Source organism: Cloeon dipterum, chromosome 2 (genome assembly GCF_949628265.1).
Source record: "Cloeon dipterum chromosome 2, ieCloDipt1.1, whole genome shotgun sequence".
Classification (NCBI taxonomy): Eukaryota; Metazoa; Arthropoda; class Insecta; order Ephemeroptera; family Baetidae; genus Cloeon; species Cloeon dipterum.
The window spans coordinates 19,077,986-19,105,755 of record NC_088787.1 but is presented as its reverse complement, the minus strand read 5'-3'; the positions used below and the strand labels follow the sequence as shown (position 1 = coordinate 19,105,755).

The 27,770-nt window shown below is 42.6% G+C and overlaps 4 protein-coding genes across 8 annotated transcripts; 2 read left to right on the top strand and 2 right to left on the bottom strand.

Annotated features, from left to right (window-relative positions):
• The first annotated feature begins 181 nt into the window (after window positions 1-181).
• Chpf (Chondroitin polymerizing factor) lies at window positions 182-3,988 on the top strand. Its single transcript, XM_065481490.1, has 10 exons — window positions 182-322; window positions 446-1,338; window positions 1,392-1,543; window positions 1,986-2,126; window positions 2,184-2,426; window positions 2,482-2,648; window positions 2,704-2,866; window positions 2,917-3,207; window positions 3,264-3,447; window positions 3,506-3,988. The coding sequence occupies exons 2-10, from the start codon at window positions 651-653 to the stop codon at window positions 3,802-3,804; spliced, it is 2,328 nt and encodes a 775-aa protein (XP_065337562.1). The 5' UTR covers window positions 182-322; window positions 446-650; the 3' UTR covers window positions 3,805-3,988.
• Window positions 3,984-7,474, bottom strand: Eaf (ELL-associated factor). 2 transcript variants are annotated; one of them, XM_065481504.1, is made up of 6 exons: window positions 7,213-7,474; window positions 6,830-6,970; window positions 6,523-6,754; window positions 6,133-6,466; window positions 4,530-4,641; window positions 3,984-4,482 (listed from the first exon to the last, which is right to left on the bottom strand). In XM_065481504.1, exons 2-6 carry the CDS (start codon window positions 6,942-6,944, stop codon window positions 4,367-4,369), a joined length of 909 nt encoding a protein of 302 aa, XP_065337576.1. In that variant the 5' UTR covers window positions 6,945-6,970; window positions 7,213-7,474; the 3' UTR covers window positions 3,984-4,366. The 2 variants fall into 2 exon arrangements, with proteins under 2 accessions (XP_065337576.1, XP_065337577.1); XM_065481505.1 differs by having other exon boundaries at window positions 7,309-7,474.
• A 166-nt stretch (window positions 7,475-7,640) lies between these two features.
• Dbp80 (putative ATP-dependent RNA helicase Dbp80) lies at window positions 7,641-9,682 on the bottom strand. The gene is made up of 4 exons (XM_065481499.1): window positions 9,526-9,682; window positions 9,007-9,438; window positions 8,503-8,953; window positions 7,641-8,446 (listed from the first exon to the last, which is right to left on the bottom strand). Exons 2-4 carry the CDS (start codon window positions 9,372-9,374, stop codon window positions 7,844-7,846), a joined length of 1,422 nt encoding a protein of 473 aa, XP_065337571.1. The 5' UTR covers window positions 9,375-9,438; window positions 9,526-9,682; the 3' UTR covers window positions 7,641-7,843.
• Window positions 9,683-11,135: 1,453 nt separating this feature from the next.
• On the top strand, window positions 11,136-27,124 carry ctrip (E3 ubiquitin-protein ligase ctrip). Of its 4 annotated transcripts, none has more exons than XM_065481488.1 (19): window positions 11,136-11,235; window positions 15,976-16,399; window positions 16,462-16,548; window positions 16,604-16,760; window positions 16,860-17,342; window positions 17,511-17,994; window positions 18,493-18,807; window positions 18,867-19,217; window positions 19,590-20,800; window positions 20,848-21,005; window positions 21,168-21,673; window positions 21,813-22,112; window positions 22,175-22,372; window positions 22,426-22,964; window positions 23,196-23,754; window positions 24,081-24,668; window positions 25,559-25,886; window positions 25,952-26,153; window positions 26,218-27,124. In XM_065481488.1, exons 2-18 carry the CDS (start codon window positions 16,030-16,032, stop codon window positions 26,146-26,148), a joined length of 6,831 nt encoding a protein of 2,276 aa, XP_065337560.1. In that variant the 5' UTR covers window positions 11,136-11,235; window positions 15,976-16,029; the 3' UTR covers window positions 26,149-26,153; window positions 26,218-27,124. The 4 variants fall into 4 exon arrangements, with proteins under 4 accessions (XP_065337560.1, XP_065337561.1, XP_065337558.1 ...); XM_065481489.1 differs by having other exon boundaries at window positions 16,459-16,548; window positions 17,511-17,901; XM_065481486.1 differs by having other exon boundaries at window positions 16,459-16,548.
• Window positions 27,125-27,770: the final 646 nt, after the last annotated feature.

Below are 27,770 nucleotides of genomic sequence, written 5' to 3'. Positions count from 1 at the left end.
TTGATAATGTGTTATATTTCAGTGTATCCGTCAAGTTATAGATTACAGATTATATATATATAGCATGAAGTGCAGTAAAAAAGGAAATAGAAGAAATAAATTAATATAATGAACTTCAATTCAGTCATTATCCTTAAATTCCCCAGATGGCGTTTTGTGCGCCATCTGGCTCGCACATTAGCTTCTTGTCTGGTGTCAGGTGTGCCAGTGCTGTCTGCTATAAAGAAAACATTATTTGTTTCCAGCTCAACAGGTCATTTATTAAATGTCGGCATTAGTAAGCTAAGAAGGTTAAACAAGCTTCACATATTATTTAAATGAGGTAAGCTGACAGAGGAAGTTAATTTGATAAAATATTTTTAACTTGAGTGTACAGTAATTTCTACTCAAAACAAAATAAAGCTTATTGCGATTGTAAACTGTAATGTATGATATTATGTTACAGATGAAAACATCCAGGAAGACTCAGTTTTGAGTTTTAGCATATAGCGCATGCTATTTGCCGCTATTTGCTTGGAATTTTATAGTGACATGGTGACCAGCGTCATAATATAAGCAAATCTTGAAGAGCAGTTTTATTGCGACTCAATGTACTCAGGAGCGCTAAATATTTGAAGAGCAGCTTAGTCGAGTGTTAATCGTCAGCCACAATGAGCACCATCCTGTTTTGCAAACTGCAACGAAGACAAAATGCAATCTTCTTTGTCGGCCTCTGCGCTGGAGTGTCGGTTTGTCTATTCCTGACGCCTGTTCTTGACGAAATCTCTTGTCCCTTATTGCCAGGCAACCAGAACCCTGAAAGCAGGGCCAGCCACTACTCTCAGGGTAGGTCCCTACGCAGCCAGCTCACCCTGAGCAACAATGAAGACTTTGAGCCGCGCATCAACCTGGATGGAAAGCCTAAAAAGGCGCAGAAGGTGCCGCAGAACATCGTCCGGCCGAGGTTCTTTTCTTCCGAGCTTGGTCTGCGGCAAAAGATTTTCATCGGGGTGATGACCACCACAAGCACCATTAACAGTAGAGGAGTGGCCATCAACAAGACAATGGCGCATCTCGTGGACAAAGTCATGTTCTTTAACAACGGCATCAACCCTCCCAGCGTCAATCTGACAGGGATAATTGGCTTTTCTGACTCAAGGAAAATTCTGAAGCCTTTTCACGTGCTCAAATACATTGCTGACAATTACATCGACAAGTTTGACTACTTTTTTCTAATTAAGGACGACAGCTACATCAGAGCATATGATTTGATTGAAACTGTGAAGAAAATCAGCGTAAGTGAAGACGTACATTTAGGAGGATTTATGAGAGACAAAGAATCTGCCTTTTGCTCTTTGGGTCAGTTTCGTGTTACTGATTTCGTTTCATTGATTCAACTCACTTTTTTACAGATGGTGGAATTTTGCTGAGCAATTCAGTTATGCAAAAGGTCGCAGAGGGCCTGGATTGGTGTGTGAGAAACGCATTTTCAGACAACGACGATGACAATATAGGAAGATGCATTGTCCATTCTTCTGGACTGCCATGCACTTCAACTCTACAGGTATAACTAAATTGTTTTAAAATTTTGCGGTATTAGAAGAAAAAAATTTAAAATTTCTTTGATAAAAGTTTTCTTGTTATATTTTTATGGCTACTAGTTTTGACTGTCAACTGCAAAATAAATGCAAATACAGTCAGTTTGCCTTCACCTGCCAACAAAGCTATAGTTTTTGCCATGCATATCAGGGAATTTTATTCCAAGGAATTTATTTGTTTGAAGATTTCAATCTTTTCCCTGTTATAAATTAAAAATTGCATTCTGAGTAATTTTGACTGTAAATTTTTTCATTCCATAAAATAGGGCTGCAGTTGAAAGGCATAAAAATTTAAAGAAGACTTCAACAAGGAATATGTTCAATTTTTTCTTCAGTCATTAGTGAATCTTCAATAAGTGCTACATCAATCTGGGTTATGGGTTTTACAATAATTTCACCATTTTTCAGGGTCAGTGTTTGAGAAGTCAGAAGGTGAATGACGATTTGAAGGTGGACATCAATTTGGCACAGTTAAACACTGACAGCCTAGTGGTTTTTCCTGTAAATGATGCGACAACCATTTACAAGCTTCATAAATATTTCTGTCAGGTATTTTATATATATATTTCTGTTTTGCTTTAAATTTATTATATTTTCTTTGCTTAGGTTGAGTTTGAGGAGCTTAAAAAAGCTATAGCTAGCTTACAGTCTGCCATTGTTGAAATGCACCCAGCAATTGGAGAGGATTCTGATGCACTGTCCTGGCCTGTAGGAAGTCAACCTGCCAGCAAACCGCAAAATCGATTTGATGTTCTTCAGTGGGACTTTTTCACAGAGTCTAATTTGTATCCAGAGTCAGATTTTGGAAACGTTAAAGATTTGACTGGCGCAGATGGTGAAGACGTGAAGGTGAAATACGATTTTTTTTTCAAATCACATTTGAATAATATCCAACGCATTTCAGCGAGTTATGAATGCTAGTATTTCGCACATGACCCAAAAATACAACGAGAAACTTCAATACAGAAGACTTGTCAATGGCTACAGACGGTACGACCCTGTAAGAGGCATGGACTATATTTTGGATCTGGCGTTCCGAGACATGGACACAGGGCTGGAAGTTCTGAAAAGGTAGCATTTTTTGTGTTTCTAAATTTCCTCTTGCTGATCTGAATCGTTTTTATAGAGTGGAGGTTGCTAAACTGTTGGGCCAGGTTGAGGTTGTCACCATGCCTTATGTGACCGAAAACTCAAGAATTCATTTAATCTTACCGATCGAGGCATATCAAATTGAGGATGCAGCTAGATTTATCAAAGAGTACACTGACCTTTGCACAACTTCCAAAGTGGTAAGTTTACAATATATCAAACCAATTGTGATTCTGATGACATTACTAAGGTGTGCACTGAGCGACAGGACAAAATGTTCTTACTCCTTGTGCTGTTGTACGATCCAATGGCGCCTGGAAAAGGAGACCACAGAGATGTGTTTGGAGGGCTGAAGTCGAATATCCAATCCATGGTGCAAAGCCAGGACAGCATGCCAATGGCTTGGTTATCTATTAAATCCAAAGGCCAAAGACCTCATGATATAGCCATTGTCGACCTGACCCTGAGGAAACTGCCACAGGATGCCATGATCCTGATTTGCTCTTCTACTATGAATTTGCGGCAGGACTTTTTGAACAGAGTAAAACTTTCCTTTGGGAGTTTTTGAACTTGATTTCGATGTGATTTCTTTTGCAGGTCAGAATGAACACAATTCTTCACAAGCAAGTGTTCAGCCCTGTGCCTTTTGTGGAGTATCACCCTGACATAGTCTACCAGGATAGTGAAAGGCCGAAGGAACTGGACATCAACAAAAAATATGGCCACTTTGACAGCACAAACTATAACCATCTCTCATTCTACTTGAAAGATTACGTTGCAGGTAAAGTTTTGCTTGAAAAATTGTGTTGTGTAAGCGTGGCTAATTAATTTACTTTCAGCTCGTAGCAAACTTGATGGGAAGTTTCCATTGGTTCGTCAAGACCGAGATATTCCTATCCTAAATAAGGACAGTCAAATTCCGAGTCTTCTGTCCATGTTTATTCAAGGACTGGATGAAATCCACGTTTTGCGAGCTGTCGAGCCTTGTTTACGGCTCTGGTACCCGCAGGATCAGTGCCAACCCTCGCTTGGCCCAAATCAGTATTTAGAGTGCCAGGCATCCAAGGCCAAAGGCCTCGGAACGAGAGCTCAACTTGCTGGCCTTATTTTGCAGAATTTAGAGGAAAAATCTCGCTGAGTTTCATTACTGCTTGACTTAGATTGACAGCTGTATTTTTACTTCAACTGCCAAACATGAAATCTCTTGCCATACTATACTATTGCAGTTTGAAACTATTATATGTGATTAAAATTATATAATTTACTATATAAAATGCGCCATCATGTGGGTATATTAATATATTTTGAAAAGCTAACTTTTATTTTCATTCGTTTTATTAAGTTGCTTTACTGAAATGTTCCCTGTTCAAACATTCCCTGCAAAGACTTGCATCGGTTGTCGTTTAAGACAAATTAACTTCATCCTTATTAGAAGATGCCTCTTTTCTCTGTTATAATTAATATAATTTTACAAATTTCATTTAATGTGGAAGGCGAATGATTAGAGCCAATTCTTAGCATTTCATTGGCTTAAGCTCTTCAAGCAAAAACCTAATACAAAAATATTTCATGTCAATGCGACAAAATTTTAACAACAAGCTTTGGTTGTAACTGTATAAAAAAGAGACATTCAACTAATTTACACAAGCAATCAAGAGAGGCCTTGGAATGGATTGGATGATGCGGTTGGACTTGGATAATTAGTCGCTGTCAGACCCAGACTCTGAGAGTTGTAGATCTTCGCTCAAAAGACAATCAGAAAATACAGGCGTCATAGGCAAAGTTGGCGCTGGAGAAGCTCGACCATTTGTGTGACCTGTAAAAATGGTTTTAATAAATTTAATATTATAATATCAACCCTACCATTTAGCTGAGGCTTAGGTCGTGGCGGTGGCGGTGGCTCTGGCTCACTGTCACTTGAGGCACTATCGCTGCTGCTGTCACTTGAGGAATCTGACAGCACACCAATTTCATCCTGCAGACAACAGGAAAGAAATTAATGTCACTAGATACGATTATGATTATCTCTTAAGGAATGTTTTAATTTTTGGCGAAACCATTGAATTTGAGTTATCTTTATTGTTGAGAACGACATATAAAGTGGTGGAAATTGTTCGATTTGACGATTAGCAGTTTTTGAGATTTTTAGAATGCGACCCAAAACACAACAAGTTACTCAACTACCTCTTACAACTGGTGACACCCTGGAACCTGGACATCGGACTACCCCGACGGCTTATTGTTTGACCAGCAACTCTAGCCGTCACTGATTAGACATCGCCATTCAGAACCTAAGATGTCCACCCACCACTCTCGTTACTTCTACCTACGCTAAGACATCTGCTAACCTTTCGGGACACTGAGCCTGGACAGTCTCATCGCTCAACAGACGCTTCCGCTCACAAAACTCTTACAAGTCATTATTGACACCGCGGAAAAAAATTTGGAAACTTCTGGGTTGTGCAAGTTTTTAAATGGTTAGTCGTGAAGCTAAAAACTAAACCTCTTTTAGAATATTGTGTATACATGGTAAATTTCCTTTTTTTTTACAGGTGTACCAAAACTTTATCGGATCACATTTTATTTTCAAATAAATTTTAATTTAAGTATAGAAATGGTTAAAAAATATAAATGATGCAAAATGAAGCTACATGACCTGGCAGTAAGCTCAGAAATTTTAAAAAACATTTTCTTGAACCGTCAATGAGCCAAATTTCCCAGCAAAAGTCTAAAATCTATTGAACATTATTTTTGGAAAATAAAAAGTACCCATGGATACTAGAGTAAATCTACAAAATATCATCACGATTGAATGAAAACTGGCTCTGCAATTCAATTTTGAATTATTATCAATGTTAAAATACCATAACCTTTAAAGCTCCATAACTCGCAAACTCTGTCAAATCAAAAATTTCATTCTTATGGTATCTCTAAATTGTTGGACACTACACAAATTTAATAGTTTCACCATAAGGTAAACCGATGAATCCTTAAGAGTTTCCTTGTTAACAACGTTGGAGGCGTTTATGTAACATAGGCTCTGACGTCTATATTTTTGTCATTTATCATAACCAAGTTGGCTTCATGCTCTAATTCACAACTAAAATTGCGTTCTGTTTTGAGTGCTGCCCACAATGACACCATTTTTTAAAATATCGCTCAGAAGTTGTTAACCTTCGGCAAAAAGAGTGATGCCCAAGTCATCTCCAAATTTTCAACACTGTTAGTTAAATTTTAATGTTAAAATAGGCAAACAAAATCTCAGATGGAATGAAAATTTTTCCAGATTGAATGTCCAGTATATTGAAAATATTTAAAATAATGAAGTGGAAAAATCTCAATCCATTTGAAATTTTAATTATTTAAAAAATGAAGCTACTGGTCTAGTCTAAATACCTGCAACTTGAGGATCATACAAAAGCCACGTCAGATATAGATATAACATTTGAAATGAATAATTACACACCTCCTGAATGTTTCCAAAGTCGCTTGAAGGCGGACCATCATCAAGGCCGATAATTGGTAAACTGGGTGATGACAGGGCAGCTGCCGAAGTAGGTACCGTCGGGTAGTTGGGTGAAACTTGTGCATTGGCAAGAGGGCTGTGACTTGGCAAAGGGGGTGACGCGTGCAGGGGCGAGTGCCTGGGCATGCATGGCGAGCAGTACGGCTTGGACGAGCCGTAAGGCGGAGTAGGGGCAGAGGGATGGTGTGGGGATAGCTTCGAGTGAGGCGAGAGTCGTTTGGACACTTCGGGAGTATCCGAACGCGGGATTCCCAGCTTTGAAGGCCCTTCGCATCTGGAATCAAACCGCAGAGTTTAAAAAATGAATTTTAATGTTTGGTTTCACTCTACCTCGTCTTCTTGACCTGGATGTTACTGCTTAGCCTCTCCAAAGTAAATTCTCCCGTGGTGTGGTCAAAAATGAGGACGCACTCCTTGTTATATGGCTTTTGGTTTCCACGATACACAGTGTGCCCCAAACTAGCTCCGTCCACATTTGGGACAGTGATGGTAATATCATTGGTTGAGCCGACATCAACTGTGGCCATTTTCTGCACATCAACACTCGCTGGCTTGAAGTCATCTAGGGGTGTAAAGAAATATTTTAAAATTGACTCTATATTATCGTTTCTAACACAAATAATATAAAACCACTTACATTTCACCGTGTGAAAGGACGAACCAGGAGCATTTTTCTTGTAAAACGACGAGCCAAGTCTTAGCTCTCGCTCTCTTGAGTCAGCCAGTTTAAGTTTCTCTGCCAATGCATTCATTGTAGCGACTCAGGAAATTTTGAAAGCTGAAAAGAAAAAGACGAGATGACGTGTGAAACTAGCAACTTCCTAGGCATATGGTGACAATGCAGCTCGCTGCAAAGAATGGTTCACCACCTTTAAGTGAAATTAAATCGCGCTCCACTTTCCGATAGCTGCAAATAACGCGCTTTTAAACGAGCAATCTAGATATCTAGTTGCCATATTATAGACTAATCTGAATTAGTGACCCAATTAAATCGACCATCCATTTCCCTTCCTGACTCACCTTTCAAATCTTAAAATCCCCAGCTCAAGTGCCGTTCGCCAGTACCCAGCCGCGATACCCTTTTCGAGCCGTCGGCGCCTGTTCGCAAGCGCTGACCTGAGTTTTCGGCCTCGAGCTGCGTTAGGTGATTCCGGGAGTCACATCCGAATTCTATTTGGCTATTACGTAAAGTTAATCGACGTAATAAAACGTGCGAATGGGTCGAGGAGAAAGTTCCACTCACAACAGCTGGGTGTCCACCATTAATTTACAACAACACCACAAGGAGAACAATCTGAGCCTGCGACCAATCAGATGGCCGGATCTCTCTTGCCTCTCATTCATTGGTTTGCTTTTGCGAGTAACAAGTTGTGTGAAAATGTAGCGCGAGATTCAGATTCGTGACATTGACTTTGGACAGGGTTAACGCTTCTACAATATAATCAATATTTATAAGTCTCATTAAATTTTTATTTGTTTGGGTCATTAAGATGCAAAATGCAAACAATTTTAATTTCAAAATCAAGTTATTTGAATGGTTTTTTATCAACATAATTATTATTTTAATTATGTGTTACAACGCAAAATAAAAGGGACCCTCAGCATTGTTTCATATTTACAAAAATTCAAGAGCATATAAATTATGCAACCCTCACTTATTTTGACTAAGCTTGCCAATATCATCTGGATCTTCAGTGTCAAGTGGTTTGATTTCTTTGCCAAAGTGACGCTCGATATCCTTTAAGATGTGCATCGACCTGTTGTCCACAAGATTGATCGCCAGTCCCATCTTGCCAAATCGGCCAGTCCTTCCAATCCTGTGCAAGTAAGTTTCGCAATCTGCCTGTCTTTGGAGGTCTATAGGAAGGTCAAAGTTGACCACAATTGTCACTGCCTCAACGTCGATGCCTCTTGAGAGCACATTCGTTGTGATAAGCACCTTCTCCACGCCCTGTCGGAATCTGTCCAAGACTGCGATTCTCTGCTCCACTGTCAACTCGCCACTGAGCAAGGCCACCGAATGGCCATCCCTGGTCATTTTCCCAGCCAGCCAGCTGGCTGTCTTCTTTGTGTGGCAGAAAATAATCGCCTGACCAACTGTGATGCCACCGTAGATGTTGGCAATGGAGTTATATTTAGCCTCTTGGTCTCCGCACAAAACATAGTATTGCTTAATGTTGTCCAAGCTTTCCTCCTCTCGCTTCAGCCTGATGATGATTGGATCTGGTACGATCACCTCAGCGAATTCCATCACCTAAAGCGATATTTATAGAGTTAATCTTGATGTAGAATTTCTCAGGTGGGGCTTACCTGTTGTTCATAAGTTGCCGAGAAGAACATGACTTGACAGGCGGGCTGCAGATACTTGTGGATGCGGAAGCTTTGGTCTTGGTGTCCCTGAGTGGCAATCATGACATCCGCCTCATCAAGGACAAACACTTTGATTTTGGACAAATCGAAAAATTTGTACTTGACTCCCCAGTCAAGCACCTTGCCAGGAGTTCCAATGATGATGTGTTCGGTGAGTTTGGTTCCTCTTGCTCGGTCTTCTCCTCTCACGGCAAATACAATCTTCATTGCTGGCAAAAACTGAGCCATCTTGGTGGCTACCTCGCCTATCTGCAGGGCCAGTTCGTATGTCGGCGCAAGGCACAGTACTTGAGGGTGGTTTAGGTTCAGGTCGACTCGACTCAACATGGCCAACACAAACGCAGCTGTTTTTCCTGTGCCCGATTGCGACTGTGCGATCATATTCTGCGGCCTAAAATGTGAAAATAATAAAACGACCAAAAAAATTCCATTTGTAGGACTAACGGGTCTGCCAATAAAGTTGGTAACGCGGTCTCCTGGATTTTAGAAGGGGCATCAAAGCCCATGGCGTAGAGACCTTTGAGCAATTCTGGTCGCAGCTTCAGCGCTTCAAACGTTTTCACGGAATAAAGTGGCGAGTTGGGATCTTTTCGTTGAACTTCAATGTCATGCTTGGACGTGATGAGACCCTTCCTTATGACCTTTTGAAGCAACGAAACCTCTGCCTGCGATATCATGTCGTCTGGTTTTTCATCGGCATCTTCATTGTGCATTTCGCCGCCGGCATTTTCCACTTTGAGGTTCTTCAATTCGGACGCCAGCATCTTTTGCTGCTCCTCGGCACAAGCCGCCCAATCAACTTTTCCAGCCATTCGTAGATTTATTTATCAAAGATGCGTCTAGACAAATTTTCCTAGTCTCCGACAGCGTCAAATTCTGTAAAAAAAAAATGCAGATAGGGTGTTTAAAAAAGGTTGGATAAACGTACATATTTATATTTAAAAAGTGAGAAAAAGTTCATACTCGATCTTTCTTGAAACTCGCAGTATTTGGATAATCTTCTGTCAGCCCGGTGTAGGTGCTCGCTGTTTGTGCTGATTGAATGCTAATATTTCTGTTGCCGCAACGAGCGCATCGACGTTACGCCCCTGCGAACTCGTTTGTTTTTGTTAACATTTTAACCAATGTGTGGCGCGGAACGCGGAAGTAGGTGAAGCCCATGAAGCATTATTTTTGTCTTTAAAAAGTGCACAGGGCTGTTGATTAAAGATCGTAATATTATACAGTATAATACTCTAACGAAAGGTTTTAAGTTCACCACATTCTTCCCTATTGGTGAATAAGATTTTTAAATCGTTGAAATAAACGAAATAAAAATAACATTTTAAGTAAAATTTCACGTGTTCCGTGAATGGCATCCCTATCCTTTTATTTGTTAAATAATAATATATTACAATTTAAATTGTTGTTGGATTTCAGAATTCAAGGAAAAACGAAATTAAATGAAGGGATTCGATGTTAAAATTAAGTTGGAATTATTTTGTTAATTTTCAATACATAGAAAAAATAATTTTATCGCATTCCGAAGAACAATAATTATCTTAAAGTGGAATGATAGTGGGCAACAATTGAAAATTATTTAAATTGTTGGATGCCTTAAACAATTGACCGATAAACAATTTGTTCGACAATTTGCAATAATAAAAAAGGACCTTCCTACAGTAAAAATTCAAATTTTGCCAATTTTCTCCAAAATTTACAGTGCTTGAACATATTTTCTCGGCATATTCCGATTCCTCTCGTCGAGATCTGTCCAACGGTGTATGCCACTTATTGGGGAAACACTTGGTTTCGAAATTAAATCGGATTTCAAGTAAGGATACAGCCATTACCATTTGAAAAGCACGGTAACTTTCCAGCCAATTTTCTCAAAAAATTACAGCGCTCCTTAGGTCAATTTAGGCTTTAACTGGATCCTAAGGTATGAATTTATGCATTGGCAACAAGCATTTTCCAGGCTTTTCCAGTATCATTCCTCTTTAACATAGCCAAAAAGGGAATAATTATTATTACTCATGTATTATGATTAATTATTTTCTTTTAAAAACACTTAATGTTATAAAAATTATTATTCAATTCATAATTATTATTAATATATGATATACTGTTTGTAATCAATTATTCCAATTATTCATTGAAATATAAATATATAATATTTATATGAAATTTTTGTACCTATTTAAACATACTCATCCTCTGCTACTGGTCTGCCACTTTATCAGAAGTGAGTAAAGCGAGTTCAAGATTTCCTTTCTCAGGAGAATGATGAGTCAGATTTTTTTACTTTCCGCGTAATAATAGCGCGCAAAGGATGATGCGCTGAGCATAATGGAAAAAAAGTTATTTCATTAACTAAGAGAATAAAATTAGTTTAAGCGAATAATAATATTATGAGTGAAATGAAATCGGTCAACGACGATAATCTTTTAAAACATTAAAACTTACAATAAAATTATTATTATTAAGTAGAAATGAAAACGATCAGCTAAACTCCTGACTTTCCCGCATTGTGTCTGCTGTGTCTATAAATTTTCGGTCAGCCAATGAAGTCCCTATATTCTTCAGAACGGTCGACCAATCGGATCGCGGCTTACCACATTTTCCATTCCTGCAGCTGTAATGGTTGATTGTCGTCAAGTGTGACATAAGTTCTTCGAAAAATAGCTATTTAAGGTGGGTTCTGCTTCTTAATCATGCGAAATTTAACCCGTAATCGCTCAATCATAGCATCTGTTTTCTGTTTATGCATTATTTTCGTCGATCCAAGCATTCTAAGGCACGTAATCTTTGCCAAAATGTGCGGTTCAGGGCCGAGGCATCCAGCAATTTTGGTTGATTAATTGCAATCGATTTCGTTGCTAAAGTTCGTGTGAATCATGTCAGAACTTGGACTATTTTGCGTAATTTTTGGGTGGCTTTACGTTCAGAAAGCCCGAACTTCTGCAGAAAAATGCCGATCCTTTGGTGTCGCTATTGGAATTTAGACATCTTGTGTCCTGTTGAGCAATGTTGAGTATTACATACTACATAGTATTATGTACGTAATACGTGCATTATACTCAAATTCGTTGTATAAATGAAACTTTTATCCCTCCACTTCCACTCGTTGCGAGGAATTCTCCTGATGCGTACACTTGCGCCTTACTGAGTAAGTCACTCAAAAACGGAAAGTACATAATCACGGCCCTTATAAATTAATTTTTACATTCCATGGATTATAACATGATTATAATGTGGTATTATCTTTCTCTTTCTCTCATATCAAACATCTTGACGTGTCTTCAATATTTTATGCGTGGCGCTGCTTTTCTTGCATAACATTATGCTGCGAAGAACAAGGCTCGACTCTAGTGTTTACTTACATACATACACGATTTGCAGAACAAGTACGCAATCGTGAACGTTGCAAATTTAAATTGTGCGTATGTGCTTATTACAGAGCACTGCTTACTTCGTATTAGGTGTTGTAAAATTAATTTGTTGGTAATGACGTGCAGGAATATGAAAACACTTAAATTGAATTTCGTTACAAATTGTAAGACTAAACTTATTGGTTTATGGCTATTAGTGAATTATGTTTTTTGATTATATCTTATCAATATTTTTCTAACAATCCTTATTTTAAACGCAAAGTATATATTGTTATTAATTATTATTTCTTTTGATGCGCTGAAAACAAAATCAGTTCAGCCAATCGCCGCAGACACGTCAGCTAAGAATTTTTATTTCCAAAAAATTAGTTTTCTCGTTACTGCGACGTTCGGTTGAACTGATTTTGGTTTTCGTCACATCAAAATATATTTTTTTAGGGTTTAAATAAACAGTAGCATGAATACGCAAATATACAGTGGCGCCATCTGTAGACGGCTTCAATTACCAAGGGCTTTCGCAGAAAATATTGTTGAAATTAAAATTGTTATCTGCTAATACCAAGATTATTTCTTAAGTGATTCGAAACAGTCCCACATTTTTAAAAATCGTTTTCATTTCTGCGCAAATTGCTCTCGCAGTGCCCATAATTTTGCGCACACTCAGGGGGCAAAACCCACTATCTGCAATATTTGTTTTAAATTTTCTTCAAACAACAAAGTGCCACAGAAGTATGTTTGTAGCAAAATTACATATTAAAATATTTAATTGATTTTAAAATATACTAACCAAACTAAAACATACTCAACATTTGGGCAAAGCGCAGCATGTGCGACTCATTTTTATTCTTTATAATTTTATCATTAAACAGCCAGGTTTCCTCATACGTAGTTAATGAACAGGTGAAAAGACATCACGACGAGTAAAAAGTAAATGTTTATTTCTCATCAACTTAAGTGATTTCCCTCACGTACTTTTTTTTGTTTTTGATACCCAACGCAACAGGCACAACCCTAAAATAATTACTATCCATCGGTTTTATTTTAAGAATTTTTGAAATTAAATATAATTCAGTCTCTAAGTTTGATAAAAGAGGCTCTAAAATACTTCAATGGGATTACATTTGCTGCAATTTTACTTTTTACATTCTCGGCGGAAGTCACGTTGCAGCGAAATTAATGGGCTTGTTTAGTGTGGCTATGGCATCTTTTGGCTGCGCCACGAGCGATTTCGGGAGGTGCCATCAAACGGAGAGTACGTTTCCTGCCCAGTAACAAGGGAGCGAGTGACGACACATAGCAGGCAACCAGCTGCTGGAAAATCGCTGGTTGACTGTCCTATTTGAACCACCCTTAGACCCATTTAGTTCAGGGCAAATGTGGAAATTTAGAGTAAAAAGGTGTTGTTTGTCCAACAGCCCGTGTGTATGTGCAATGCCATTGGCTGTAGATCAATAGAGGGGATCTGCCTGTGCGTATGTGTTATGTGTACTGGGGTCGGGATGCCTCTATCAGGGGCCGTCTTGCTTCGCTGGGGAACGGGTCGTTTATATCAGTTTTTATGGAGCGGTCGGAAAATATAAAAAACCGGGTGTCTTCCCGTTAGTGATGATAGTACATGAAAGCAGACGCCAACCGGTCTTTCATACGCATTTGAATATTTAATGACTCAAGATAAATTATTTTTACTTCAGATATTTGTTTGTTTTTAAAAATTTGAACTAAAACTCATCATTTTCTCAGAATGACCCTCAATATTTTGTCATTTATGCTGAAGATAATTTAAAAAGTTAAAAAGTTTAAGACTAATTTATATTCTTTGGTTGCTAACCTTTCAGTGGGAATTTTAATAGGCTAGATGGTGTATATATCTGCTCAAAATGTGCACAAAATAATTTGCAGCTTTTGCTTATGCGTCAAGAAACCTTGCACTGATAATTTTATTAAATAAAGCTAGTCTTGTAAATTTAATTTGAATTGATTTTTGTAAATTATTCACCAGTAAACCGGTTCACGTGGATGTTCTACTATTTCTTACTTTGATAAGTTTTTAGTTTACTCCCAAATTCTGTAATCTTGAATTTATTGTTTATGCACAACACCGATTTAGTTATTAGTGAAGACCCAAACGAGGCTCATAGTCAGAGTTAAGCCCTCAACTCAACAATCGCTTATAAACTCGAAAAATGATGGCGAGCTTAAATTTGCATTTTGTAGTAAAATAATAATACGTTAGTTTTCAATGTCCATTATTGTCTTAAGGAGGATTGTTATTTTTTTTCTTCACTTTGAAGTGAACTCTTGATTAGTTTGGTCGATAACGGCGACTCGTTTAAACAATTCGACGAAAGCTGCGCGAACTGAGAGAAAATCATTACTTCCGATTCCGAGGCCCGCACTATAGAAGGTCCCGATCGAGAGTGAGAGAGAGAGAGAGAACAGCGTTTGCTTGCTCACTCTGCAAAGGCCAGCTGACGAGAGCTCACTTACCTTGCTTGCTTGCGTTTGCGTGCACACGCGAATGGAAACCATTTTCTCGCTGTCGAAGCGCTTCTCGCCTCCGATTTGCTTCTTCTGAGGAAGACTTGCGTTGCTCTCCACTTGGTAATTAACATTTTGACTTCTTGTAATAACTGGGGGCCACCCGCCCCCTGGAGGGGGCTCCTACTTGGCTCTTCAAGGTTATCATTTTGTCGACTGTAAATCATCGACTCTGGCACTCGCCCAGACCGTAACCAGCGCCCTAGGGGCCCATTTCTCGTCCCAATAGACAGAGTGGGTCCTTAGTTCGCGTCCGGGGCCCTGGGCCCAGGTTTGCGGGCCCCCAGCGAGGTGTTTACATCCGATCTCTCGAGCCTCTGATATCGGATACTTTTAAAATGGCTGCAAACTAGGAAGCGGGGTCTGCTAATTGGCACCCCCGCTGGTGACGGGCCGCGCCAGTCCCCGCAGGGTTCGCTTTTCGAGTTTTGGTGATTTCGCTTCGCCAGTCATTCAGTCATCGAATCGATCGCGGAAGCAATTGTGACATTGACTGAGGCTGTGGTCGTCGACTCCATTTTGTTACTTGTTTAATTCAAGTTATTTTTTTCGGCCTTGAGTCCACGAGCGAGCTTTTGCTTAAGAGCAGGCCAACGAACGCTCTCGGACTGTCGGCCTCGCGTCGCAGCTCAGTCGCGGCCAACCCTTTCGGATGTGCCGAAATTCGCGAGAGAGTCCATTTTTAAATCGCCAAGCGAAGCGACAGTGGTCTTGTTTGTCGAGCGGTGACACAGCTCACGCAGAGGGCGTAGTGATCGTGGTGGTTGCCCCCGACGATTTGCTTGGTGCGGCGGATGGTACCGACGAAATATTACAAAAATCCATAAAGCCTTCCAACTAGCCAAATGCAGCTTGTTTTCATCTCAGCTTAGCTATTCCGCTTATTTTGCTTATTTACAGATTTAGGTAACCAACGGAGGCAGTGATCAATATGGGCATTATATCACCTTGGCTCAAAAACGCGCATGAGTAGAAATAATAATTAGTTTATAATTTATGAGATCAATTCACACAGTCCGATAATCGTCGTTTCACAAAGGATTGTGGCTCAAATTGATGACATCTTTGGAAATATTTATTTTTCTCAATTTCACTCTGGAAGTTTAAATATTTTATCAGGAACTAAGAATATAAAACTGATAACGCTGTTGATATCTCACTGAAACAGTAAATAATTTTGGCTTCAAGATTTTCGATTAATTTTTTTTTCAACTGGCGACGATCAAATTAATATAGAAACAGAAATAGAATAAAAAATAAGTTATTGCAATCGGTATCGAGTCACTAAGGGATTCATGCGGGTGCAATCAATACCTTTTCTGACCTTCTTCAAATTTTGCAACTCTCTTGCCGGTTAATGTTTGCCATTCTAAATAAGCGATGGTTTGCGTCAAATGTGATGGGTATGAAAACATCAACACGATATTTCAAAACAAACATTGCTACGCCAGCATTAAACTTATCTCTCGCTCAAGTGCTGATACTTGGCTCGTTGTTGTTGCAGACTCAGGTGTGAACCGTGGAATGTTGTGTGCACGCCACTGCGAGCCGAGCTTCTATGGCCGAGCAACCTAGCAGATCGTGGAGCAGCGGGGGGTTAGCAGCTACTTCATCTTGGTCCGTCGGCGGCGGGGCAGCAGGCGCCTCCTCGGCTCAGCAAACAGGCCACCAGCAGCAGCACGGCTCCAGGCCGGCCGTGCCATCCTCAGAGTCACCCTCTCGTGGCCAGCACAGCCGCAAGAGGAGCCTAGCAGAGAAGCAGGCGGCGGCATCTACAGCCAGCAGCACAGCCTCAAAGAAGGAGGACCCCGGGGGCAAGCGGGGCCGCGCAGCAGCGCCCGCAACCTCCTCGGCCTCCAGACGCAGTTCGAGCAGGGGCAGCAAGACTGCTCCCGCTTCATCTGCTGACCAATCCTCAAGTCACACAGGTTTGATCTTTGCCACTGATGTTTTTTTGTTTATTAAAATTTGTTTTATTTTGTCTCAGAAGGCGACAAGAGTCGCGCCAAAGCTTCTAAAAGCAAGAAAGCGTCAACTAAAAAATCCCACGCTAGTAGTACCTCTTTAACACAGCCAGGTGAAATTTCTTTTTTAAATCCGCATACTTTATTTCAATCGTCCTACGTTTCCAGGAAAACATAGTACCGGTGCATACCCAAAAACTAAGCCATCAAGCTCAGCCACAGCCACTAGCACCTCACAATTAGACGCTCCAAGCACAACTACTGAACGGAACAGACGCGCTGTCACAATAGCCAGCAGCGCTGCCACAAACTCCACAGTTGCATTGTGAGTCAGATATCTTTGCGGCAAATTTAGCTGATATCCTCTTATCGTTTCCTGTTGACAGCTAGTATCTGAAATTTGGTTGTAATTATTATTTTACAGAAGGAAGTTGCTTAGTAGTGACTCCAGTCGTAAACGAGGCCTGTCCACAAATTCGTTGGGCTCGACTTCATCCCTCACTTCCCAGCCAGTCAACAAAAAGTCAACCCCCCAGGTGCCAAATCAAACGGCTCCAACAAGAAAGTACCCATTGCGTAACCAGGTGCGTTTGCTGCCTGGGAGCCAAGAGCCAGTGCCCTTGGAGGTGCCGGTGCCCCCTCCAGAATATTACCCTCCCACAGTACACCGTCGCTCCTTCTCTGCGGGCTCAGCCAAGTCTCGAAGCAACAGCCGAGGCCGCACCAGGGCCTCAATCGCATCTCCATACCTGGCTAGCTACGAGTCAACCGCCTTTGAAAAACACCATAAGAGTAGCAAGGTCGGTCCGCAGCCCTCTCAGCAGCAGCAGCAGTCAGGTGGGTCGAAGGACAACCTGAGGCGAAGCTCGAGAAGCAAAACAACCACGGGGTCCTGTGCCAGCAGCAGGTTAGTCTTGGTTTGATTTCTATTTAATTAATTGGTTGGTGAGCTTGCTCAATCATAACAATTTTTTTTAGCAAATTGATAGCCTTGTAATTACCATAAATAACATTGCTGCTTTCTTACGTGAATTGGAATTAAATTTAAAAAAGAAAAATCGATTATGTTGAACAGTGGCCGGCGTACGTCGCGAGGGGGCACTAAATTGCCTCTGGCCTCATCCTCTCAGTCGACTTCGTCGGCTGCTCCTGGTCCTTCGTCATCCTCATCCAGCTCTCATCCTCCGGCCGGCGATAATTCGGTCATCATGAACGCATCCTCAGGAGGGGACAGTGGTGGCTGGGAAGGACTGGCAGAAGCAGCAGCCTCTTCGGCAGCGAGGGCCACGTCTCCGCCGCTTCTCCCGCCGCTGTTGTCTGCGTCGTCCAGCGGAGGACCGTCTCTCCTGGCCACAGCAGCAACCGCAGGATCCGCTCAGCAGGGAGGAGCCGCCTCAGCCAGCAGTGCCGCTGCTGCGGCGGCCACGGCCGCCGCAGCGGCCGACAGCGAAAGTGATGACAGTGAGGTGGGCCTCAGCTGCACTAGCACGTCTACCATGCTCCTGCAGTCAAACTCAAGCGGCAGCAGCAGCCAATTGTTGGCGCGAACTGCAAGCTCAGTATGTGCAACTACCTCTTGGCGAATCAATAGATCTCTTTTAAGTTTGGTTTCTTTCGTTCGGCTCGGGCAGTTGGTGTCTGATGTGGGGCATAATATTATTGCTTTTCTCGGCAACACAGTGTTTATTGTCTATTGCTCGCTCAGAGAACAGAATTATTATGTATTTGCTTTCATGGCTCAAGCTAGTACTTGCTTTATATAGTGGGCCTAAAATTTCTCGCCAGCAGTTCCCTGCTCTTTTTGATACCGCATGCACTTCTACCATTTCTCTGACTTTTTTGAGTTCCTAACTCTTAACTGTAAATAATAGTAAGCGTAAGTTCTGTTAATTCTGCCTAGATGTCATTAGTTGCGCCAAGGAAACTTTAACCTTTTGCTTTTGTTTTGGAAATGATTCTCCTTTAGTTGGTTCACTAGGTCACAACATTTTGTTATGGCCTATTTGCAATAACAGTTATTTGATAAGTGTGTTCAAAAACTCCTATCATTTCCTCAGGTTGGTCGCCTGCAGGCTTTGCTGGAGTCAAGAGGTCTACCACCACATTTGTTTGGTGCACTCGGTCCCAGGATGCAACACCTCTTGAACAGGGGGGGCATTGGGGTGAGTGGAGGCTCCAACAGCTCCAACTCTAAGGTGCAGCAACTACTCACTGGACTCCAGAGCACTGATGAAACTGTTCAACTCTCGGCCGTAATCGAAATGTGCCAAACGCTGGTAATGGGCAATGAGGACACGCTTGCTGGTTTCCCCATCAAGCAGGTCGTGCCTGCCCTGATCAATCTTCTCTCCATGGAACACAACTTTGACATGGTGAGTTATCGTGCGTGTCCTCTTAAAAGCAGTTTTTTTTAATTAACTTCATCCCCCAGATGAACCATGCTTGTCGAGCTCTCACTTACATGATGGAAGCTCTCCCACGGTCTTCGGTGGTTGTTGTTGATGCGGTCCCTTGCTTCCTTGAGAAGTTGCAAGTTATCCAGTGCATGGATGTGGCAGAGCAGAGTCTGACTGCCTTAGAAATGCTCTCAAGACGTCATGGCAAGGCCATTTTGCAAGCTCGTGGCGTCTCTTCCTGCCTGATGTATCTAGACTTCTTCAGCATCAACGCCCAAAGAGCTGCCCTGGCCACCACTTCAAACTGCTGCATGAATCTGCACCAAGACGAGTTCCAACTCGTCTCAGACAGTTTGCCCGTGTTGGCTTCACGCCTCACCCAGCAGGTATGCTACAACGATTACTTTTTTAAGCAGGGTTGTTTTATGACTTGTTAAGAATTTTAAAAAAAAGAAAATAGCGAGTTTATTCTAGACCTAGTTTCTCTTCTTGCAAACTTCATGAGTCATGTTTCTTTTTATAGTATTGATTGATCAAGAAGTGTATTTTTGTTTACCCTACTTTTAAGACAGTTTTCTTGACTTGTGGTGCAAAAAGTTATTTCAAACCAGTGCACTTATTTTGAAAGATTTTCGTGATAAGTGCTGATTTTCTCTTGAGTGTACTTGAAATTGTTGCGAAGTGATGAGTAAATGGAGACATTCATTTACCTGCTGTCCACTATCAGTTTGTACAAACGCGTCATTTCTTTATTTCAGGATAAGAAAAGCATAGAAAGCGTGTGCCTGGCCTTCAGCAGGTTGGTTGATAGCTTCCAGCTGGATGCCAGTCGTTTGCAAACCATCGCCAGCACTGAGCTGCTGGCCAACCTCCAACGCATCCTTGTGGTGTCGCCACAGATCATTTCCACTGGCACCTTCATCACCGTTCTGCGAATGCTGTCTGTTATGTGTGCCAACTGCCCATCCCTAGCGAGAGAACTGTTGCGCCACAACGTCGCCGACACTCTACTCTTTCTGCTCACGGGCAACGCCACCACTGTCTCTAACAACGAAGACGTTGAGCTGGTCACCAGAAGTCCTCAAGAGCTGTATGAAATCACTTGTTTGATCGGCGAGTTGATGCCTCGCCTGCCCACCGACGGTCTCTTCTCTGTGGACTCGCTCATTGAGAGACCCGTGCCAGTGGCGCAGGATGCGGTCACTTGGCAGTGGCGAGACGACAGGGAACTGTGGCACTCTTACAACTCGATGGATTCAAGGATCATCGAAGCGGCCCACCAGGCCGGCGAGGACGAAATCAGTCTGTCAACGCTGGGCAGAACCTACACGATCGACTTCCACGCCATGCAGCAAATCAATGAGGACACTGGCACCTCCAGACCTGTTATGAGGCGCGTGCTGCCAGTTGGAGGACTCGGCGGTGCCACCGGCACGCCTGGCTCTCCTGACGTGAAGATGGACGCTGATTCAGAAGAGGACAGAGAGCTGGCCGCTGGATTCATCAGGTCGCTGTTCTCCGTTCTATACGAAGTGTACTCGTCGTCTGCTGGGCCCGCGGTCCGCTGCAAATGCCTCAAGGCACTTCTCCGCATGGTCCACTTTGCGTCGGCGGACCTGCTGAAGGAGGTTCTCCGCAACCAAGTCGTGTCCAGTCACTTGGCTGGCATGCTGGCCTCTCAGGATCTGAGGATCGTGGTCGGCGCGCTGCAGATGGCGTACCTGTTGATGGCGAAGCTTCCCGCAGAGTTCGGCGTGCACTTCCGCCGTGAGGGCGTGATGCACCAAATCAGGCATCTTGCCGAGTCTCCCCTTCCTCAAACGCCTGGGGCTGGCTCCTCTAACAGCGCCAGTCCCGCGGGAGAGAAGCTGAACAAAATTAGTGCACCTACTGAGCTACAGAGTCTTGTTGCCAGGAATTTGATGGAGCCTCTCGATCCTGAAGTAGCCGCCCAACCGTCTGGAAATATGTAAGAATTAATTGCTTTTTTACGCGGTGTGTTAATGTCGCTTGCAGAGTCTTGGGTGATGTCTTGAAACGCAGAAAACCTGGTGGAAAACGCTGCAGTGGTGCCACGTCCAGCCGAAAAGCTCGTCAAGACGACGTTGCCTCTTCAAGTTCAAGTGTGCCATCATCTTCATTTCAATCCAATGTTCCCTCAGGGTACTTCAAAGGTAATTATTTGTATAATTAATATTGAATTTTGGTCAAAGATTCTCTCAATCTTATAATAGTAAAAATTATATTGCTAAAGTTGGCATTTTTCAATTAAGTCCAATTGAAAATTGTTTGCTTGCCCCTGTGACACACAACTGAAGAATCTATTTTGATTTCAGTGAAACCATTCTCTGGAAACTCGCCAAGCAGCTCGGGCAGCAATCGCACAGGAACCCCCAGCAGCATAGCCTCAAGTAGTAGCAACAGCAGCCCCGATCCATTCTCGCTGCTCGGCTCAGGCGGCGGCGGCGGAAGTGGAACCCCAAGTCGCTCAAGATTCTCTGGTGCTAAAGCAAGCTTCCTTGCAAGTCTCAATCCGGCTCGATGGGGCCGCTCTACCGCAAGCATGGGCTCCTCCACTGCCTCAGCCGCGTCCGCCTTCGGTGCGACCCACAATGGTCACTCTGACCACAGACACAAGGATAATTCCATCTCCAACCTCAACAAGTCGTGTAGCGTTGGTGGAATAGCCGCCGGCAACAAGGAAAAGGCGCGCACCTGGGTCAGGGAACAAGCGCAGAAGTTTGTGGCCATGTACTTTGATAATGATGAGACCAATGGAGCTCACCCTGCACTCAATGTTCTCTCTAAACTCACACAAGCCATCGAGAGACTCCAATCACAGGTGAGTTAGATTGACTACGACTAGATCATAAATCTAACTATGCAATTTTGATTGATTTTTGTCATGAAAAATAAGTTGAGCTTAATTTTGTCTCATTTGTGTTAAAATATAATGGAACTCATGCTTATTATTATTGCAGCCCTGGCAAGGTGACGTTGCTCTTGCTGAGCTCAAAGACATTGTACTCACCTCAGACATATCTCCATTTGAGGTGAACCACAGCGGTCTCATTAACGCCCTCCTGCACTACCTCACTTTCGATCCCAACCAAGAGGCGCAGGCGCACCCTCAGTCACAACTGCAGGTGATGCAGTCGACCTCGCAAAACAACAATAACAATATCGAGGTCGATACAAGCGAAGACTCGCTTGACCAGAAACCGCATCCTCCTAGAGATCTCAAACTCCGTGTGTTCCTCAACGTGTTTGCAAGCTGCCCTGTAAGTTGAAGTGCTTCGCGAAGCATGTAAATTATTTCTTATGTTTATATGTTTTCTTGCAGAAGGATGCTGAGTGGCAGGAAATGCCATCGGATGCTGGCACCATCGCTGCTTTCTCTGCTTTGGTCGCCAAACTTGGTGGGTGCATTGCCCAGCTTGAGCAGTTCCCAGTCAAAGTTCACGATCTGCCAACGGGAACCAGTGCTGGACGGGCAGGAGGCACTAGTGCCCTCAAGTTCTTCAATACTCATCAACTCAAGGTGAGCTTTTCATCTCAAAACATGGTTATTTTCTAACTTCGCCAAATTTTTAGTGCAATTTGCAACGCCATCCTTCATGCAACTCCCTGAAACAATGGAAGGGTGGCACCGTGAAGATCGATCCTCTCGCCTTGGTGCAGGCAATCGAGAGATACCTGGTGGTCAGAGGCTACGGCAGGATCCGGGAGAAGGACACCGTGGACTCTGATGACGAAACGGAGGAGGACATCGACGACACCCTGGCTGCCGTGGTGATCAGCCAAACCAACGCGCGTCACAAGCTGCAGTTCCTGATTGGAGACAACCCACTGCCTTACAACATGACTGTGTACCAAGCTGTGCGTCAGTTCAGCAACAACCCGGCCTTCGCCAACGACCAGTCTGAAACAGACACTGATTCGGAGGTCCCCCTGGGCAACGCAGGTCTTTGGGTCCAAACCCACACCATCTACTATCGGCCAGCGCCTGAAGAGGGGCCTTCTGTGCCTTCCTCCAGCCGCACAGGTTCTCAACCATTGGCTAGCACCTCCTCCGCCACACCCTCCAGTGGACACCACCGCAAGGGGAAAAGCTCTTCTAAGAGCAGTTCTAGGTGAGTGTTATATAACCATTAGTATTTGTAGTTAGGATGATAAGCCAGGCAAAAATTAGTTACTTAGTTTCCTTGAAATTATTTAGCACAATTTTAGAATTTTTAGCTGTAGTTTCAACTCAAAAGTCACGTTCTAACTTTATTTTTTTTAATTAACAGGGAAAAAGAGTTCTAGGTCTCCCGATATCTCGACAGAATAAATATTCAAGCGAATAATTTTTCTCATTGCAGACGCAGCAAGGAATCTGGTTTGCGGCCGCCTGCGTGCCCGTTAAGTCAGTTCCTGCACCCGCGCCTGCCAGACAACGTCACAATCAACGATGCCTCCCTGGACGTGCTGTGCCTTCTGCGCGTGCTGCACGCGCTCAGCCGTTACTGGGGCACCCTGTACCAGCTGCCTTTCAGCAAATCCCTCCTCCCGCAGCAGGAGTTCATCAGCAACAAGATCTCCGCCAAGGCCTCGCGCCAACTTCAGGACCCGCTTGTCATAATGACCGGCAACCTCCCTGCCTGGCTGCAGCAGGTTGCCTCGGCGTGCCCGTTCCTATTCCCCTTTGAGGTGCGCCAGCTGCTCTTCTATGCGACTTCCTTCGACCGCGATAGAGCCCTGCAACGCCTCCTTGAAGCCTCTCCTGAACTGAACTCTGCTGAGGCACACGAAAGGGTGACTCCGCGCCTCGATAGACGCAAGAGGACCGTCTCGCGGTCCGACATTCTCAGGCAGGCTGAACAAGTGGTGCAGGATTTGGCAACCTCGCGTGCTCTCTTGGAAGTGCAATACGAGAATGAGGTGAGCTTTAAACTATGTACATTTAAATTAAAAGCGCAATGTAGATATAATAGCAAGGTTATTTTCATAATATTTAGAGTTGACGTTAGTGGTGATTTCCTTGGAAATTTGAACAATTTTACCAATAATATTATTATTGTAAATTTTCTATTATGCATGGAATTAAGAGACAAGCATGATTATTTTTGGTAAAAAACATTGTTTTTAGTTTGTTCCCTAGATTGCACCAATTAAATACTGAGTTTAATTTTACAACGTTTCATAGGATTTCTCTATCTAAAGATCTCAATGTGAATCTCATGATTTAAAAATTCTTAATCTTTCAGGTTGGAACTGGTCTTGGTCCAACCCTGGAATTTTACGCTTTGGTTTCGCGAGAGCTGCAGCGAGCTGACCTGGAGTTGTGGCTGGGTGAAGCAGTGTCTGGCGGCGTCGACGGCCAGACGCAATATGTGCACTCGGCAACGGGCCTCTTCCCGATGCCGCTGAGCAAGAACGCCAAAGTGGTGCAGCTGGCGCGCATCAAGGCCAAGTATCGCTTCCTCGGTCGGCTGATGGCCAAAGCAGTGATGGACTCGCGCATGCTGGACATGCCGTTCAGCCAGACGCTGTACCGAGTGTTGCTGGGCGAGCAGTCGATGCTCAGCCTACCCGACCTGGCCTTTGTCACCCCGTCGGTGCACACCACCCTGGCGCGTCTGCAGCCGCTGGCCCGGCAGTACGCCAACATCGACAAGGACTCGGCCCTGAGTGCAATGCAGAGGAAGGAGTCGCAGGAGAAGTTAACGCTTGACGGCTGTCCTGTAGCTGACCTCGGACTCGACTTCACTCTGCCTGGATACCCCAACGTTGAGCTTAAGAAAGGAGGCAAAGACGCTAACGTCACCATCCACAATCTTGATTCGTACATTAAGGTGAGTTGGAATTCTTTCATTGCTTAAAAATAACTTTTGTCAATTATTTAATTGCGAATTGAAACTAAATATTTTATTATTTTTGTATGTAACTCGAAAAGAGTTCCAGGTATAACTGAAAAATGAAGTGTTCTTATAGTAAAGTATTCTTATAAATATTTGGGACCGAGAAACCTGCAGGTTTCGAGTTACAAAGGGTCAAAGGTTGAAAAAGAGCGTTTTTTAGTTCATCTGTTTAGGGATTAATATCAAAATTTCACGATCGGTTGATATTATTTCCTTGGAACGTGCTTTTATACTCATTAAACACTCTGATGTGGCCAGAATCTTATCCCGTAGTATCTGGAATGCACTCTTAGGGTTGAGTCAAGGTCAAACTGCACATATTATGCTGAAAGCTCTTGAAAGTTCCGTTCTGACAATGTGCAAATCTTGCAGATCGAACCTATACATATCCTGTCAGGTGTCGTTAAAGTGGCTACGCAAGGGATTTTAATAGCACCAATCCAAGAGGGCTACCCTGACGCCAGGATTCGATTTCTTTCCTGTTCTGATGGTCCTTCCTTACCTCTGGAGTGACCCAAATCATGACACAATTGAACATATCAGCCAATCGTTCAATATTGATTTCATTCCTATTCAGCTTAACTCAAATATACCCTTTTCAACTTTTGCACCTCCAATTCTCGAAACCTGCAGGTCACACTCTCCCAAAAATCTAATATTATTACTAACCCTTTGGGTAGCATTAAGTCCCATACTTTGTTAAGGCCTTTATTGAACCTGAAAGAGAACTTATCTAAAAACTGAAGAGTTAATTTGAGGTTATTTTTCGCCCTCACATTATCACAACCCATATACAGTGTAATTAATTGTGTTTTTTTTTGTAGCTGGTATGCCACTGGTTCCTGAACGAAGGGATCAACAAGCAGGTGGAAGCCCTTCGCGACGGATTTGAGGCCGTTTTCCCGCTCGAGCACTTGCGTCTCTTCTATCCCGAGGAGCTGGAGGCCGTTTTCTGTGGCTCGCCCATGGGTCCCGCCGGCACCGGCTCTTGGGACATCAAGACACTGATGGAGTGCTGTCGGCCTGACCACGGCTTCACACCCGACTCGAGGGCGATCAGGTTCCTCTTTGAAATCCTCTCCAGCTACAATCAAGAGGAGCAGCGGAAATTCCTGCAGTTCGTCACTGGATCTCCCCGCCTTCCCGTTGGAGGTTTGTCCATTTTAAAATATTATCTCTTTCAAAAAAGTTTATTTCTTTTTATTATTCACTTGTAGGTTTTAAAAGTCTGAATCCACCTTTGACCGTTGTGCGCAAAACCCTGGAAGGAAACATGGACCCTGATGATTTCCTGCCTTCCGTCATGACCTGTGTGAACTACCTGAAGTTGCCTGATTATTCGTCCATTGAAGTTATGAGGGCCAAGCTCCAAGTGGCTGCCCAAGAGGGCCAGCACTCTTTCCATCTCTCCTAGACTGGGTATTTGTCTCAGCAGCAATAAAAAAGCGCATATCTTGAAATTAGCACTGTGTTTCTTTTGCAGACGGAAGATTCAAAAGACTTTCCATTTGTACTCCGAGGTCAACTCTAGCTTCCTATCACCTCCTAGTCTAGCATGCCACCATGGAATAAGCATCCTCCTGTCTGTCTGTCTGTCTGTCTGTCTATCTCTGTCCCAAGGATTTACCACTGTTTTTTTCTTTTTTTTCTGCATTTGGTTTCCTCCTCGCCAAGGGCTGCATGATAATGTCAAAGTTGGGGCACTATTGCTTTGCTGATCCGTATCAAACACTATTATTTGAAGCTAAGATTTGCCTGATGGACAGTGTGATAGAAGGTCTCCAAGTCGAAATAGGCCGAAAAAACCGAGTAAACAAAATTAAACCATCGTGAGCAACAGCATCATCAAATTAGATCGCCAAAATCAGGTGTAGATTTCATTTTTTACGAAACGCTGACTGAACAGATCAGATTTTTCCTCTTTTGTGTTTGATTTTGAATGAAGTATTGCGTTTGATTATGCCAGATTTTGCTTGCAAGTTGGCCTGATGAAGGAAGGTCATCATCGTGTGTAAAATCCATCTTTCTGAATATTGTACTACGATAATTGTTTGTGTTGATCATAAGGCTACAATAATAAGAAAGACGTGTACATAACTTGAAGCAAACCAGGAAAGTGTTGTTGGTAGGAATGATTTTTTGGAGTGGAAGGTGCGGGCGCTCTGGCTGGGTTGCTGTTGGTAGCATGAAGCAAATGCTGGGCTGAACCAAAGATCAATCAACCTATCATTAACAAATGCATTTTTGTCCCACGCCGTTTGCACATCTTTGAATGGCCCTGCTGGAGCTACCCTCGCACTCGGTGTGTATATAAAATCTGCTTTTCTAAATTGTGATATAATCTCTGTACCAATAAATTTGTTTCACAATTAAATTAAACTTAAAGTAAATTTGCGTGTTTTATTCAATATGCTTACCCAAGAAGTTGTATATCAGTTTTAGCACAAAATAAACGAGCTCACCTTAGAATAATAGATGAAGTTAATTATGTTACAAGCGCACCTAAATGCAGTTGGGCCACAGAAGCTTCAGCAAAATAAAATTAAATTCCTTGAGAATATTTGACAAAATAATTTTTCCTGCTAGGAAATTAATTCGGGTGGTTGAATAGCAAGGATCGATTAAAAAAACTAACCTCACTGAGAACAATCATTAGTAAATTTTCTTTATTTTAAATCTTTTCCTTAGGGTATTTTTAATATTGAAATGCATGTTGTTGCGGGGTGGTCGGGAAGGAGAAATGAAAGAACTGCTCAGTTCGACTGCTAGAGATAGACTAATTTATTTCATACTTCGCACTCTCTGCGTGCTCACATTCATGAAATACCTGAGTGGATATTTGGGATATAACAAATATTACTTTTGCCTTTTTCAATTTTTCTCTTAAATATAAGAAAATATCTTATTGCACATGTGTAAATCTTGACAGCGTCCCCCATTACACGAGCTTCAAATTTCTACATCTATTTAACAATATAAGTACTTAAAGCAAATAAAAGAGTCACCTAAAAATTTCATCTCCAAACTTTGAACTTG